The 14,675-nt window shown below is 39.0% G+C and overlaps 1 protein-coding gene across 1 annotated transcript; it reads right to left on the bottom strand.

Moving 5' to 3' along the window:
* Positions 1-518: 518 nt before the first annotated feature.
* LOC130544904 (laforin-like) lies at positions 519-2,465 on the bottom strand (the record flags this gene model as incomplete). Its single annotated transcript, XM_057319073.1, has 2 exons — positions 519-1,568; positions 2,090-2,465. Coding segments are annotated over 2 exons (654 nt in total), but the record flags the coding sequence as incomplete, so codon positions are not given.
* Between the last annotated feature and the right edge of the window lie 12,210 nt (positions 2,466-14,675).

Below are 14,675 nucleotides of genomic sequence, written 5' to 3'. Positions count from 1 at the left end.
CAAGATGACAGAGGTGACTGACAGAACTTTAAAATGTCAACAGTGACAGCTGCTGAAGTGAGATGGATAGTGGAGATGTAGGAACATCTTGTTAAAATGTAAACAGAACAAATACCTCTATAATGCGTCCTTCGAGCTTTCACAATGTCCATTGTGTTCTGTATTTTACATAGACGTTATTATTTTTCGGTATTAAAAGCACAATCGTGTTTACATTTCTAAACAAATTTTGGTTTATGATCTACGTAGAGTACAAATTTAACATGTCCCTAGTTGTCTCGATAGTTAAACTTTAAAATTAATCATTGTCATAAGGAATTGTGAAATATCCATTAATTGTGCATGTTATTCAGGAGAATCCACTAGATGGCACCATGTTGGTTGAGGATATTCCCCCTTCCATGTAAAGCACTTTGAGTACCCAGAAAAGCGCTATATATAAATGTTCAGTGAATTATTATCATAGCCTATACAAGACAAGCAAAAGAACCACATGATGAAGTATCAGTATCAGTCGAAAATAGAATACAGACATTTTGATATTGTTTCTGAGTTGTATTTAAATCATCGAACGAAACACCCAAGGTAATAACATTTAATTTACATAACATCTAAAAAATAAAACAAGTTTTCACTGTGGAAATTGCTTTTTTGTCATCATTTTAGACATTTTCTAAGACAAAAGATGTTTTTAATAAATCTGGTAAAACATGTATGTGATAAACAAACAACCCTGCCCTGCATTATAAAAAGTATGAAATTGCAGTATACTGTATAGTAATATAGCAATGACGCACTGTTTTTTCCCAGTATTTTAAAGTGAACGAACTGTGTTCTGATCATGTGCATTTCATCAACCATAAATTATATCACATTAGTGAAGTGTACACAATTAAAAAGCAAATTATCACGTCTAAATGAACGCTTCACTACCACAAGATATCCTCATGTCACAACATATACATTACTCAATGTTTACATCCGGTTCTTGGTGAGCGGGTCACGTGATGCGTGCGTCTACTGGTACGATAATCTCAATATTCTCCTGTAGTGTGTGATGTGCCAAGAGTTTTCCATTTTTTTCTGTCAAGATTCTCCTTATGTGTGTGCTTGCAACCAGATTTCTTCATCGGTCAGGATTTTAAAAATCCCATAGTCTGAGGCCATCTTAAGGCATCATTCGCCTGAATAATATATTTTTCAAACATTTTTATGCTATATCTACAAAACTACATTCCCTAAATTGCATTTATTTAGGTTGCTATCCAGCAGAGAGCACTGTTCTCATGTCTATGGGCAGCAGACAGAAGGACACAATCGTCCAAATTTCTTGAGAAAGTCATCTTTAGCCTGAACCAGTGCTTCCTCATCAATATAGACTGCCGCCCTTTTGGCAGTGAGGTAGTACTGCACCTTTCTGAGGGTCCAGCCTAACACGTACATAAGAACGCCACACACGACTGCTGTGGAACGGCCCACTCCTGCGTTACAGTGAACATATACTGTGTGACCATTCTCCAACAGCCCGTAGAGCAGAAAAACCGCCTCAGGTAACACCCGTGTGCGCCCTGCAGAGATACCACAATACAGAGTTATTAGAGCTCAACAATATTTCACCACAATGAATAATTCATAATGTGTTGCAGTAAGGGACGCTATACTGGATGTTATCATAAACTGTCTTCTTCTATGCCCTTAATGTCATGTATTTTCATTATAAAGCAACAGTTTGAGAAGGAAATGCTGCTAAGGAACATATCTGTCTGTCCTAACTGTCGACATGTTTATTGATATCTGGGGCACTTGAGTGGATCTGCTCACAATTTAATGCAGTCTTGCCTCCACATCACAGCAATTTAACTCAAAAACTATTAAGCTGCTGCTTGTATAGCCTCTATAGACCATTTTGCAAAATTGAGTATTAGTCTATGATTTACAGTATTTAAATTAAATCATTCTGAGGCTTCATGATAGTTATGGCTGCAATAGGCAGTAAGCAGTGAGGTAATTCATTAGGTTTTGAAAAGGAGCTAATATGTCCATGATTCAAGGATATATTGGCTAACCACACAGACACACATATTCTGACCCTCTGTGCTCATGTCTGGAGTAGGGATCCAGATGTAAGCAAGGCCACAGTCTCTGTACAGATGCATCATGGTTTCTGGGGCCATGGGCTGACTGAGGTCACGACGGCAGCCGTGTGAGTTGTTCACGACATCCCACTCTGTCTGAAAGTTCATCACAGCAGTAACGCCCAGTTCCTGTTTCAGCTTCAGAGTTACATGTTCCACCCGACAGGGGCAGCTGCCCAACCAGACCTGAGGCAGAACCCTAAAAAGAGAGAGAGAATATTGTATAGCAGGGGTTCCCAAAGTAGGGGTTGCAAGGCCGCAACGGCGGGGTCGCAAGATGATTTCCAAAAATCTTTTTTTTAAATTAAAAATAGCGTATTTAATCAATAAGAGTAACAAAATATAAAAATATTAGTTAAAGGCGGGGTGTCCGAATTACGCTTGTTTAGACGAAGTCAGGCCGAGTACCAAAACAACCTTGTAGCCAATCAGCAGTAAGGTGCAAAGTGCACAGGACGGACATTAGTCGAGCCGAGCGCTGACGAAAACGAAAGATGGGGGTAAGGGTGTGTTTGTTTTGGTGATTTGAACATCAACAACAGCTAAGAGAAATCGGACACACCGCCTTCAAGTTCAAAATAAAACCATGCCAAAAAAAGCCATTAGCCTTTGGAATTTCCTCTCCCTCGATCGTGACCCCTGATGTGATTACGTCACATTAGAAACCGCATTAGGTTAGGTGCAGCACATCCATTCACAGCACCACGTTAAACAGTCCCATGTGCACGCAGATTATTTTTCAGGCTTCAAGTTTAGGTTATTTTTATATGTCGAAATGAAACATTGGTTAATTTTGACCAAAGACAACGCAGGGAGGCCAGCGGAGGAGGGCGGAGAAGCGTCGCAGTCAGAAAGGCCATCGTCCTCAGGTACGAAAAGAGTCCGAGTGCATCCATCAGCACTCGGAATCAGTTTGATGAAATTCGACCATCTGTAGTAATAGTTCATAGTTTATGTGTAACAAGTAAACTAATGAGTAAATAACTATTAAATAACATTATGACTATGCTCTTCTGTGTTGTCATTACACGCGTGTTTGGATAGACCTAATAAGTGCATGTGCGCAGTTGAGTGCAATGGTTGTATACTCTAACCACCTCTGAGGATATTGAGGGTCTCGATTCACTGGCACTGCACTGTTATTTTGGGGGTCGCGGGCTACAAAAGTTTGGTAACCCTGTTGTATAGCATACTTTATGTAAGGGATAATCCACGGCTAGCCGTGCATTAAAGGATTTTAGTGCACAACGTGGAGGCCAAGAACCACCCGACGCGAAAATACGCTTATACCATGGTCATTTGCCAAGTGAAAGCTGTTATTGGTGTTTACAGTGTAATTTTTTTCAGGCAGGTGAAAATGACAGTCATTTAATTTCAAATGTTGATAAAACTGACTGGAACTACCCGTGCAATTAATGGTTTTAATGCACACCTTCCAGCCAATCAGAATCAAGGAATCAAACAGATCATGGTATAAAAATCAGCATGCGTCATGAATAGTATATCTAACACGGTATGCAAGAAATATCCAGATGATCTGCTTCTGCCGAGATTTGTCGGTATGCATTAAATGGTTATTATTATATCCCATGATGCCACTGTGTAAGTACAGGGAAATATATACCTCGTTTTTAAATTGAGCTTTTATAGCACGTGAGTTAAAATGGCTCACTATTTGTATAACTGCTTTAAAATGACTTATCAATCATTAATGAACACATTTACAAATGCTTTCTGAAGGGAACCTTGATGTAAAGTGTTACCAAAAGTTGTTTTGCACCGAATACTCATCATGTATTATCATACTTTATCATATTCATATAATTTCCGTTATGTTCTTAACTTTAACCGGTCGGTAGGAAAGGCAGGCTGTCACATCACTTACAGAGAGAGGTGAGGACAGTAATTCGATCTCTCCAGACTGTATACAGATGAGATTTGACTATTGACCAGGCAGTGTTTTCTTAATTGTGACTACATGCCTGTTTAATTAAATTAAATTAAATTATATATATATATATGCATACATACATACATATATACATGCTGTCCCCCCTTTTTTTAATGGCTGCACGCCCCCTAAGACATGATTCAATTCAACCACTGAGTCCATTTATCAAGCATGAAGTGCACCATAGAAACTGCAGCAAGATATTACCCAGAACTCCTCTGGAACTGCATATCAACACCTCAACAACGTCCACGACATCCTAGTGTTGTAATAATATGAAAAAGATTCCAGATTTAATTCTAGAGGTGCTGCATCTAGCTTTTACCTCTGTAGTTAAACTACCAGATTCCTAAGAATACATGTAACCCTTTTACCATCGGCTCGAAATGAATAAATGCCTCGAACAATAACGATTCGAGCATTAAGCACTTATTGACTCTTTTTCCTCAATATGGCGAAGGGAACACCTCAATATTAAATTATTCAGTCTAGGGTATGATTATGATTCACGCTTTGTCCCTCTTTATGAGAGCTAAGGGATATTCGACTCTGACTAGGGCTGAACGATTAATCGAAATCGAATCGCAATCGCGATGTGAGACGTTGCGATTTGCTAATCGCAAGAGGCTGCGATGTGGAAGCGATGTGAAAAATAGGAAACGCGTCTGTTCCAAGCCCGCTTTGAGTGGCATTCTTGCTAACCAACTGAGTGAGCGCACCTCCGTTGCGCACCTATGTTATGCCTAATCAGCACTGCCCCAGCCAACTGCATAAACGTCCGTCATTAAAAAAAAAAAAACATACAGAAGGCAGGAGAGAGACAGTGTGTGTTATTATGGCATCTGCAGAGTCAGATCGATCATTAGGCAAATAAATACTAAAGAACCGTCCAATTCAGAAGACCGCACACACAGCCTGTGTCATACTCGCGCGACTCTTCCCCGCGTTGCGCGTCTCGCGGACGAGCCGTTTAAACTTGACGCGCATACACAGCCTGTTTCGTAATGTATGGCGTTATAATAATGACAAATGTCGCGAGCGCTTGAGTCCGGTTCGGGCATCTGGCAATATGGACGAGGCTTGACGCACGCGCGCACCCTGTGTAAACTCACACCTAGCTCCGCGTTTCAAACAAATGTAAATTCTATCTAACTGTTTTGCTAATTTCACTTGGATGAAATTAAACATTCAGCACATTTTTTACTTGTTTTAAAAAATCCCACATACTTAAACAATAATAAATCAGCCTATGTAAACTATGAACTATTTTAATAATTCACTAACACAATAGAAAATGTTATGGATTTAAGGGTTACAATGGGAGTTGTATTTGTTTTAATGGAAACTATAATAGTGTACACTGGTATTTGGATTGTATTGGTGTGATGTAATCTGGAAGTTGGGAACCAATTGAACAACAGTAAGCCCTATTTGAATAATGCCCAAAGCACACTACAAAAATTAATTTTGTAATGGTTTTAATGGAAACAATTAAATGTTTTTATTTTTGTTGTTTTCTTTCAGGGTAACTATACCCATACTGTGCTCCACACAACAATATTGAATTGAAGCTTGAATTAGAAAAGTTAAAATCGCAAATCAAATCGCAATCGCAATGTCTGTCAAAAATATCGCAATTAGATATTTTCCCCAAATCGCACAGCCCTAACTCTGACCCATTAAATTAGTACAGCAATTAAGTAACGCTAACTCACATAGATTCAGAGCAATCCCAGCAAACACGTAAATGTGGGGCCCACATGGGTTTCACATGGTCTACAGGGGTACAGAGTGGGCATGGGCTCAAAATGGGCATCTTATCTGGGGCCCGCTTGGGTTACCCAGCTAGGACCCACATGATTGAACCCAGGTGGGCATCTTATCTGGGGCCCGCTTGGGTCACCCAGCTAGGACCCACATGGGTGAACCCAGGTGGGCTCCCCATGTGGTTCCCAGGTGGGTAATTATTGGGAAATTTGTGCATGGTCTCAAAATGGGCACATGGGACCCTTTTTGTTTTATCAAACATACAAGTGCAAACATAATTAATTCCATAGGTGATTACAATGTGCACATATGCCTTTAAAGTTATTTTTGTTGTTGTTGTGACACTTGAATTAATTTTATCAATCTTAATTTAATCATAATTTAATATTAAAATCATATAGACATAGTATTTAAAATATTTTTGTTGCTTTGACACTTGGACTAACAAGCTACTTAAATCAAAATTAAAAAATGTGAACACTCATGCAATTGTAACACATTTTCTGATTTTAAAAAGATCAAGAGCCCACGAATTAAAAAATAAAATAAAATAGTGAGGTCAAAACTATTGCAGGAACTCACGCAGCAATGCCCATCCCCCTGTCAACTTTATCGCGAGATCTTAAACAGCACTACCCATCCCCCACCCGCTGTTGCGCGCCACTTTCGTCCATTTTCCGTGGGTGATTTTGCTGTCAACATACTCAAGGTAAGAACACTACATAAAAATTGAAAAGTAAATTTTTTTAGAAATACTTCGTTTTCACAACATAATGATAATCGAAGCATTAGTTTAGCTCACTGTCTCATTAGAATGTCGACAATTACAGTTAGACATCTATCCTCAAAAATCGCGCCTCTTTTAGAAAAATGTTCGCCGTAACAAAAACGATAAGAGTTACAATATTAGAGTAATATTTTCTTATAATTTATAATTCACAAACTGTGTATTCACGAGTTCGCCTCACAGATAATAAAGGTGGGACGGAATAGTATGCGTATTTGGCGTGTCCCAAGGCGAGGGTTCCGAGCTCGAACTCCCGCCCCATGACCGGGGAAAGAGTCCCGGGCCGGAGTGGGCCCTGACCCGGGCTATCCCCCGGTGCTGAGCTGAAGAGGTATGGTGAGGCGACGGGGTGGAGGAGGGTTTGCAAGAGTTTCGAAAGAGTGTAGGTAAGGCGTCTTGACTATAGGGGAGATGCTGTAATTGCAGTGATGGTTATCGAAAGCCAGCCGAGTTAATTATCTGCACGTGCTCCTCCCGAACCTTGTTTATAAAACATCATTTAGTAAATTGTTTCGAGTTGAGGCCTATATTTGACTACTGTTGTACAATATACCTCAATGGCATTTATAGTGTGCACCATAGGCGCCGATCCTGTGGGTGCTCCGGGGCTCGAGCACCCACGGAAATTGCCGAGCAGCCACGGAATAACGGCATATGTTTCTCAATCAATTTTAACCAATCAAAATGCTTTTAAAAATAGGGTGTCTCTCTGATTGGTTGATCTTACTAGTCGTAATTCAGATAGAGTGGTTGGCCTTCCAAACAGCAGTGGGCATTGTTAATCGTTGGGATAATGTCAATTTGTCTTTAAATTTCGAGTACAAATGGACAGGTTCGTGATTAAAAGGAAAACTTTAATTGACCCTATCTCTTCAGTAAGTAGCAGTGTTGCTAATACTTCAAGTGAACAGCCGTTGTCGTCGACGACATCATCAAGTAATGACAGCAGCAGAAGTAAAGGCGGGAGGCAGAAGCAGTCTCGAACATATCAAGAAAACTGGAAAAAAACATTTCCCTGGATAGCATACAATGCTATCAAAAACAAGGTATTTTGCGAACTCTGCGGTAAAGCAAAAGACATGCGTGCCCCACTCCCATCTACCACACACGAGCAAGAATCATATGCTGCATTTGTAAAAGATGGCTTGGTTGGGGCCTGTGGGGGTGGGGTTTGGTTTTGGCGACGTGAGCACCCACTGGCGAAAAAAGAAATCGGCGTCTATGGTGTGCACGTCAAACGCCAGTTAACGTTATCTGTATTTTGAATGTAACCTGTTCAATCTGTCTTCTCCCGTTTATTTTTAAGCACAGAACTACGCAAAACACAGACCATAGCGGTTTTAGTCCAATAATTGTGCACATGCATTGAGATATTAATGCACTCTCATATGTTTAATAGGAATTTATTCACTGAACTATAATGCACATTGATTTTCCACTGAATTATGCGATCTCCACGTTCTGCACATTCGGGACTGCTGCACGTGAGAGAGCATGCCCGTAAGCCAGCTAGGAGTACATGTTTCATGTTTAAAATAAAATTTGTTATCTGAACGACAAATTTGCTGTTTAAAACTCCTCAGTCCTTATATGAATGTCTGCATGTATAATTCATCATTTATAAAAATCGTTAGACAGTTTGTAATGGCCTAATGTTTATTGTCCGTGTATGTAACATGCTTTTAACACTAGTACACAATTAGAACAATTAGGCTACAGAATGACATGAAATAGCCAAACACTAGCCATGAAGAAGTCTATGCTATGTCATTCAGTATACATTAGTAGTTACATTTTCACAAATCATGCTAAAAACAGTCATAAGAGCATTAGACAAACTTATTTTCTGTATAGGAATGATTAGTAATAAAAACTATAACAGTAAATATATGATTAATAAACAACTGATAAAATTAGCCACCCCTTACCTATAGTAAAGCATTAACAAATTGTGATCCAATAAATATGGTATAATTTAAAGTGTTCATCCCTCCAAAAAGAGAAAACATCTCTTACAAACATCTATATCTCTGTCTCTTTTAAAGTGTTTATATAATTGAGTTGTATGTTGTAGCACAATTCTTAACCCCACCCCAGATCGCACTAATTTTCAAACCCTGCCTACGACCGTGTCTGAGATAGCTGGTTGTCGAGCTCTGAACTCCTATGTAATGTAAGTTTCATGCATACTCGAAGCCAGAGGGTGACCTGTCGCAGAGATTCCAAATTGTAGTGTGAAACATACACCCCCGGTTTCACAGACAAGGTTTAAACCTAGTCCTAGAATATGTAAATCTGAGCTGTTTCAACTGAAAGAAACTTGCACTGAATGATCTTAAAACATGTCAGTGCCTTTGTTTTGTCATAAGATGCACACTTGTAATGCTTTTTTCAAAGGCATGTTTATAAAAATTACTTAAATATCCTAATTGAACTATGGCCTAATCCTGGTTTAGGCTAAGCCCGGTCTATGAAACCAGGCCACAGAAGCTTTATGACGCGCTATGAAGTTCACAGAAAGCAAACGGAAGTCATTTTCAAACACTTAACTGATATTATAAAGCAAGTTTGGAGCAAAAGCATGGTTTTGACCATGTTTTATTTATTTTTTACTATGCTATGTGAACTAGTATATAAGCTGCTGTTAAGATGTAGGCCTAGATGTTGTAGATGCAGATCTATCCACTTGGCTATCCACTGCCATTTTCATAGCACAATGCAAAACTGACTTTTCATTCATTAACGCTCTTCACTGACACGCTTTAATCAGTATTTCAAATGAATGCATCTGGAGCAGTGACTCTGAAATGTACACTATTATACTAATATTGGGGTATTAATGTCTAGTCAGCATCACTATTTCTAAAACATGCAAAATTCATTTTTTTTTTTTTTTTTTTTAATAAAAGAATATTTAAATTATTCAAGGCTTTCCAACAATCTGTAGTTTTTTGCCTGATTGTGCACACAATTATTATGTGTAGAATTTAGCATTACATAAAAAGCGAAACAATATATTTCTGACTAGACTTCACTTCATAGATAAAAATGAGATGTAATTAGAAAACATATAAATAGTTATTATGATGAAACAAATGTTTTGCCTCAATTAGAATATTAACTGTTTGAAAGTAATAAGCCTTTGTTTTCTTACAGAAAATAATGGAGCGTTCTCAAAGAACAAAAAGAAGGAAAATAGCTGCAAAAGTGGCTGAACATTTCCGTCTCGTTTCACAGCAGATTGACCAATCACTGGATTTTAATTTGGAAGCTGCTTATGGTGAACCATTGGAGGATGATCCTTTGGAGATCTATCATGATTCTGTCGAGGACGTTTCACAAAATGTAGAAAATGAATGTGCCGCAGACATTTTTTATGACGCTTTGGATGATGACATATTCAATGATTTTGAAAATGGAATGCCTGCTGATGCCAGTGACTTTGACTTTGAATGTTCAGATTCAGAGGATGGTGCTTCTGAGAAATTAGATGATGCACATGGACTTGCAGAGTGGGCTGCAGAATACAACATATCACAAAATGCGTTGTCTGCGCTTCTGAAAATTCTCAAACAAAAAGGCCTTAATGTGCCACTGGATTCTAGAACCCTGATGTGCACAGAACGCAAGTGTAATGTGAAAAATGTAGCAGGGGGATCGTACTATCATTTTGGAATCAGGAATTCAGTTGTGGCAGAATTGGCATACTTAGGTTTTGATCTGAGAGATCTGACAGACACACTTACGCTTAGAATTAATATCGATGGTCTACCTTTATTCCGCAGCACCACTTTGAGTTTGTGGCCTATTTTGGCTAGGATAAAGGAGATCCCAAATTCAAACGTCTTCATGATTGGATTGTACTCTGGTGTGACCAAACCATCTCAACTACAAGAATATTTGAATGAATTTATTCAGGATTTTAAAGCTGTTATACGTGAGGGTATTCAGTATAATGGTGTACATTTCAGAGTCACTGCTCCAGATGCATTCATTTGCGATGCTCCAGCACGTGCTTTCCTCAAATGTGTGAAGGGTCACACTGGCTATTATGCATGTGAACGCTGCACTCAAAAAGGTTTACATCTTAACAGAAGATTGTGTTTCCCTGAGTTGACGTCTGAGCAAAGGACTGACGAGAAATTTAGAGATATGGGCTATGAACATCACCAAGTAGGTGTCTCGCCACTCTGTGAGTTAGGAGGAGTGGCGCTAGTTTCAAGTTTTGTGCTTGACTATATGCACCTTGTGTGTTTGGGAGTGATGCGCAAGCTGATTTTTCTTTGGTTAAAAGGACCGTTGAAATGCAGACAATCTGTTCGAATTCTCACTGTAATTTCAGCATACTTGGCTTCAGTCAGGCAGTACTTGCCCAGTAATTTTGCCAGGAAACCTAGGTCTATTTTAGAAATTAGCATGTGGAAAGCTACTGAACTGAGACAGTTTTTGCTTTACACCGGCCCTGTTGCCCTATTAAATAATATATCCAGTGTAATGTATAAAAATTTTATGCTTTTGTCTGTATCTATGAGAATTCTTCTAAGCCCAGATTTATGTACTGAAAATTGTGACTTTGCTGAAGATATTTTAAAACGCTTTGTGAAAGATTTTGGCTTGATTTATGGTCTTGAATTTGTTGGATATAACGTACATTCTTTGATACACATTGCCCAAGATGCACGGAACTTCGGCCCTCTGGATAGCATTTCCTGCTTCCCCTTTGAGACATTTTTAGGTAAACTTAAAAAAATTGTACGGAGACCCCAAAATCCTGTGCAACAAATTGTCAGGCGCATCCATGAGAAGCAGAGTTTGGCAAAACAGAAGAAAACATCCATTTCCTCTCCCCTTAAACAGCCCCATCTCTCTGGACCAGTGACTAATGAACTAGGAACATGCCAGCAGTACAGGCAGTATAATGATGAACAGACGTTAATTTCTTGCCGTAAAGGTGATAACTGTTTCTCCGTAGGGGGGAGAATTCTGATTGTGAGAAACATTTTGCTTTCTTCTTGTGACTCTGTAAAGGTACTGTGTAATATCTTTGAGAACTATGACTCTTTTTTCAGCTACCCAATTGACTCTGCATGCCTTGGAATTCACTTTGTTTCAAACTTATCCAAAGACTTGCATACTGTATCGGTTGAAGAATTAAGGCGAAAAATGGTCCTCTTGCCATATAAGACTGGATATGTGGCATTGCCACAACTGCACTAGCCTGCTTGTTTTGCATTTTCCAGCATGCTGCCATTTGCAATTGTGGATTTTTTGGACGGTGGAGGTGTAGCTGTTGTACCGTGCAAGTGGTTTACAGGACCTGAGGAAAGTGCTTGTTACTGGCCACCAGGACGAGTAAACATCAGCAAGGCAGTAAAGAATGAAGTTATTCCAAATTCTGACTGGCCACAGTTTAAAGTGCGCGTATTGGGAAAATCAGGTAATGTTTTTTTTGAGTGTTGAATGGTGATAGTTCTAATGATAATTATGTGTGAAATTACACAGAAATAAGGTATGCTTTTTTATTTGTTGATGCCTATATCCTACAGGAAACTATGCCCATGCCACAGCAAAGCTTCTAAAGTCTGAAGAGACCTCTGACTTGCATACGGAATCAGATTCTGGAGGAAATGTGGGAAAAGGGAAGCGAAAAAGAAGGTAAGACTAAATTTATATATTTACACACTGTACTAGGCATGTAATAATATCATGCTTCTACAGTGCGACCATTACAGTCAAATTTGTGTTGGGTGGTTCTTGGCCTCCACGTTGTGCATTAAAATCATTTATAACATGTAGGGATGCTCATTTCGGTTAATTTTCCTGACCGACAACCACTGCTTGTTATCCGAACATAAACCGTTAACTGATAAAATAGGCCGTTATCACACTTCCGTGTTCAAAGAGTGGAAGTTTCGAATAGCGTAAAAAAACTTCTGCTGCAGCCTGCATCAATGGCTGTGCTCATAGCTTGGGACTATTGTGATTTATTTCTGTATAATTTAGCACGCTTTTTGGAGCTTTAAAAAAACGTGTCCCAGCCACTCCCATTCTACCAAAATCGTTCTTCCTGATAAATGTAATATAACTCCGACTGCAATGTTCTTCAAGAAGAAAGTCATAATCATTACGGATGTCCCGAGGGTGAGTAAAACATGGGGACATTTTGATTCATAGCTGAAGAATCGCTTTAAAGGCGGAGTAGATCATTTTGAAAATGCTAACGTTTGCCTGCTAGCAGTGCAATCCTATGGTCCCTCCCTCTCGCGAATCACCATCCAAAGCCACGCCTCCTCCAAAACACATGAGCGCGAGCACAGACCAGAAGCTGTTGGATCGGTTCCAGTTAAGTTATGTCACATTCACCGGTGAGAAAACATTCCAGTACAAAGTGAATTACATTACTACAATAACCAACATCTCCAGGTACCTGCTCTCTGTCTGCGTCCCGCTGCCTGCACATCCCACGTGAGCGCGCTGATGACGTATGATGTCTGCGTGAACAGGGTGCGCAGTGGGATGCAAAATAAGCTGACTGAAAATTTACACATGACGAATCATTGCCCTCGGACCGAGCAGTCATTGGTCCAACATTTTTTGACCCTACGCCTTTTACAGACGATATATAATTATAAAAATACCAATGTTTCGCTTTACTTATTGATTGCTATCAGGATGTTAAGAGACTTCCAACCAGCATGACAACAAAACCTTTCTGGACAGGACTGTCTACACAGCCTTTAAGTAGTCACGTAATTAAGTTACATTTTAGACACAATATTGACTTTTTTGTTCGGTTTCATCAGCTAAAATAGTTCCAAACAAAGAAAAGTGATGAATAGGGTTGGGTACCGAAACCCATGTATCCGGTATGTACCGGACCGAATCAAATCACAGGTTTCGGTGCCTCATTTCGGTGCCACTTAAATGCTGACTGAGCCGTCGAGTGAAACATTTGCATTCATTCACGTGAACGAAACTCAGAAAGCTCTGATAATACAAATCCAACACATCTTATATGATGGTTAAACGTAACGCGCATGACCTGTGGCTTTGGTTTAGTGCGTACGCTTTCTCTCTCTGCCTCCATCACGACCAGTTCGGCATTCATCACCTGCCGCAGTCTTTAACTTCAACCGCCATGTAAGGGAAGTTTTAAAGTTAAACTAACATTAATTCGACACGCAGATGATGTGTCTGTAATACAAGCGATCACAATAAAACTGTTGCGCGTTTAAAATCAATGTTGTGCGTGTGGCGTGGAACTCGTTCTTTACACAGTAACGCATTTGACAAGAAATACGAGAGAGACAGTGAAAGTGCCAATTAAAACCTTATAGCACCTGTTAGTATGATCTCTAGACATCAAGCTTTTTACTCTGACTGCATTTTTATGCATATAATTGTACTTTGGCTATTCATTATACATGCTGTCTGTTTTTAAAATAATGTACTTATATTTTACCCTTGAAGGCTCTCTGTATATGGAATATTCAATGTATTTTCTGCCTATATTTAATACAACTAAATGTTGAGCATTTAGTTGTAAAAAAGGTCAACAGTAAACACTAAAACATTGTTCTAGCAATGTTAGTGTACATGCTCATTTCACATTCACATTGTGTATTTTTTTAATTATTAAATAAATGTTTTTTAATTTAATATATTGTTCTTTAATATCATCTAATATCTTTTTTAAAAGTATCGGTTTAGGCACCGTTTAGGCACTGGTACCGTTTTAAAAGTATCGATTTGGCACCGGTATCGAATAAAACAAAACGATACCCAAACCTAGTGGTGAAGTGCTTTGCTTAAATTGATGCTGAATTCTTTCAATAACAAACACTGGTTTACACTAGACAGTAACTGAGCAGTAAGTCAAAGATGTTAAAAGCTAGGATGTATAATTATTTTAGATACACAGCCCTGAATTGAACCTTGTACAACCATATAATTATACTTCACATTTTTTGCATTTTAAGGCCAGTATCTCTGTCAAGTTCAGAAGAGGAATTAGATGGTGCTGGGTATGATCGTC

The sequence above is a fragment of the Triplophysa rosa genome, linkage group LG21 (genome assembly GCF_024868665.1).
Source record: "Triplophysa rosa linkage group LG21, Trosa_1v2, whole genome shotgun sequence".
NCBI lineage: Eukaryota > Metazoa > Chordata > Actinopteri > Cypriniformes > Nemacheilidae > Triplophysa > Triplophysa rosa.
This window is presented reverse-complemented; position numbering and strand designations above follow the sequence as displayed.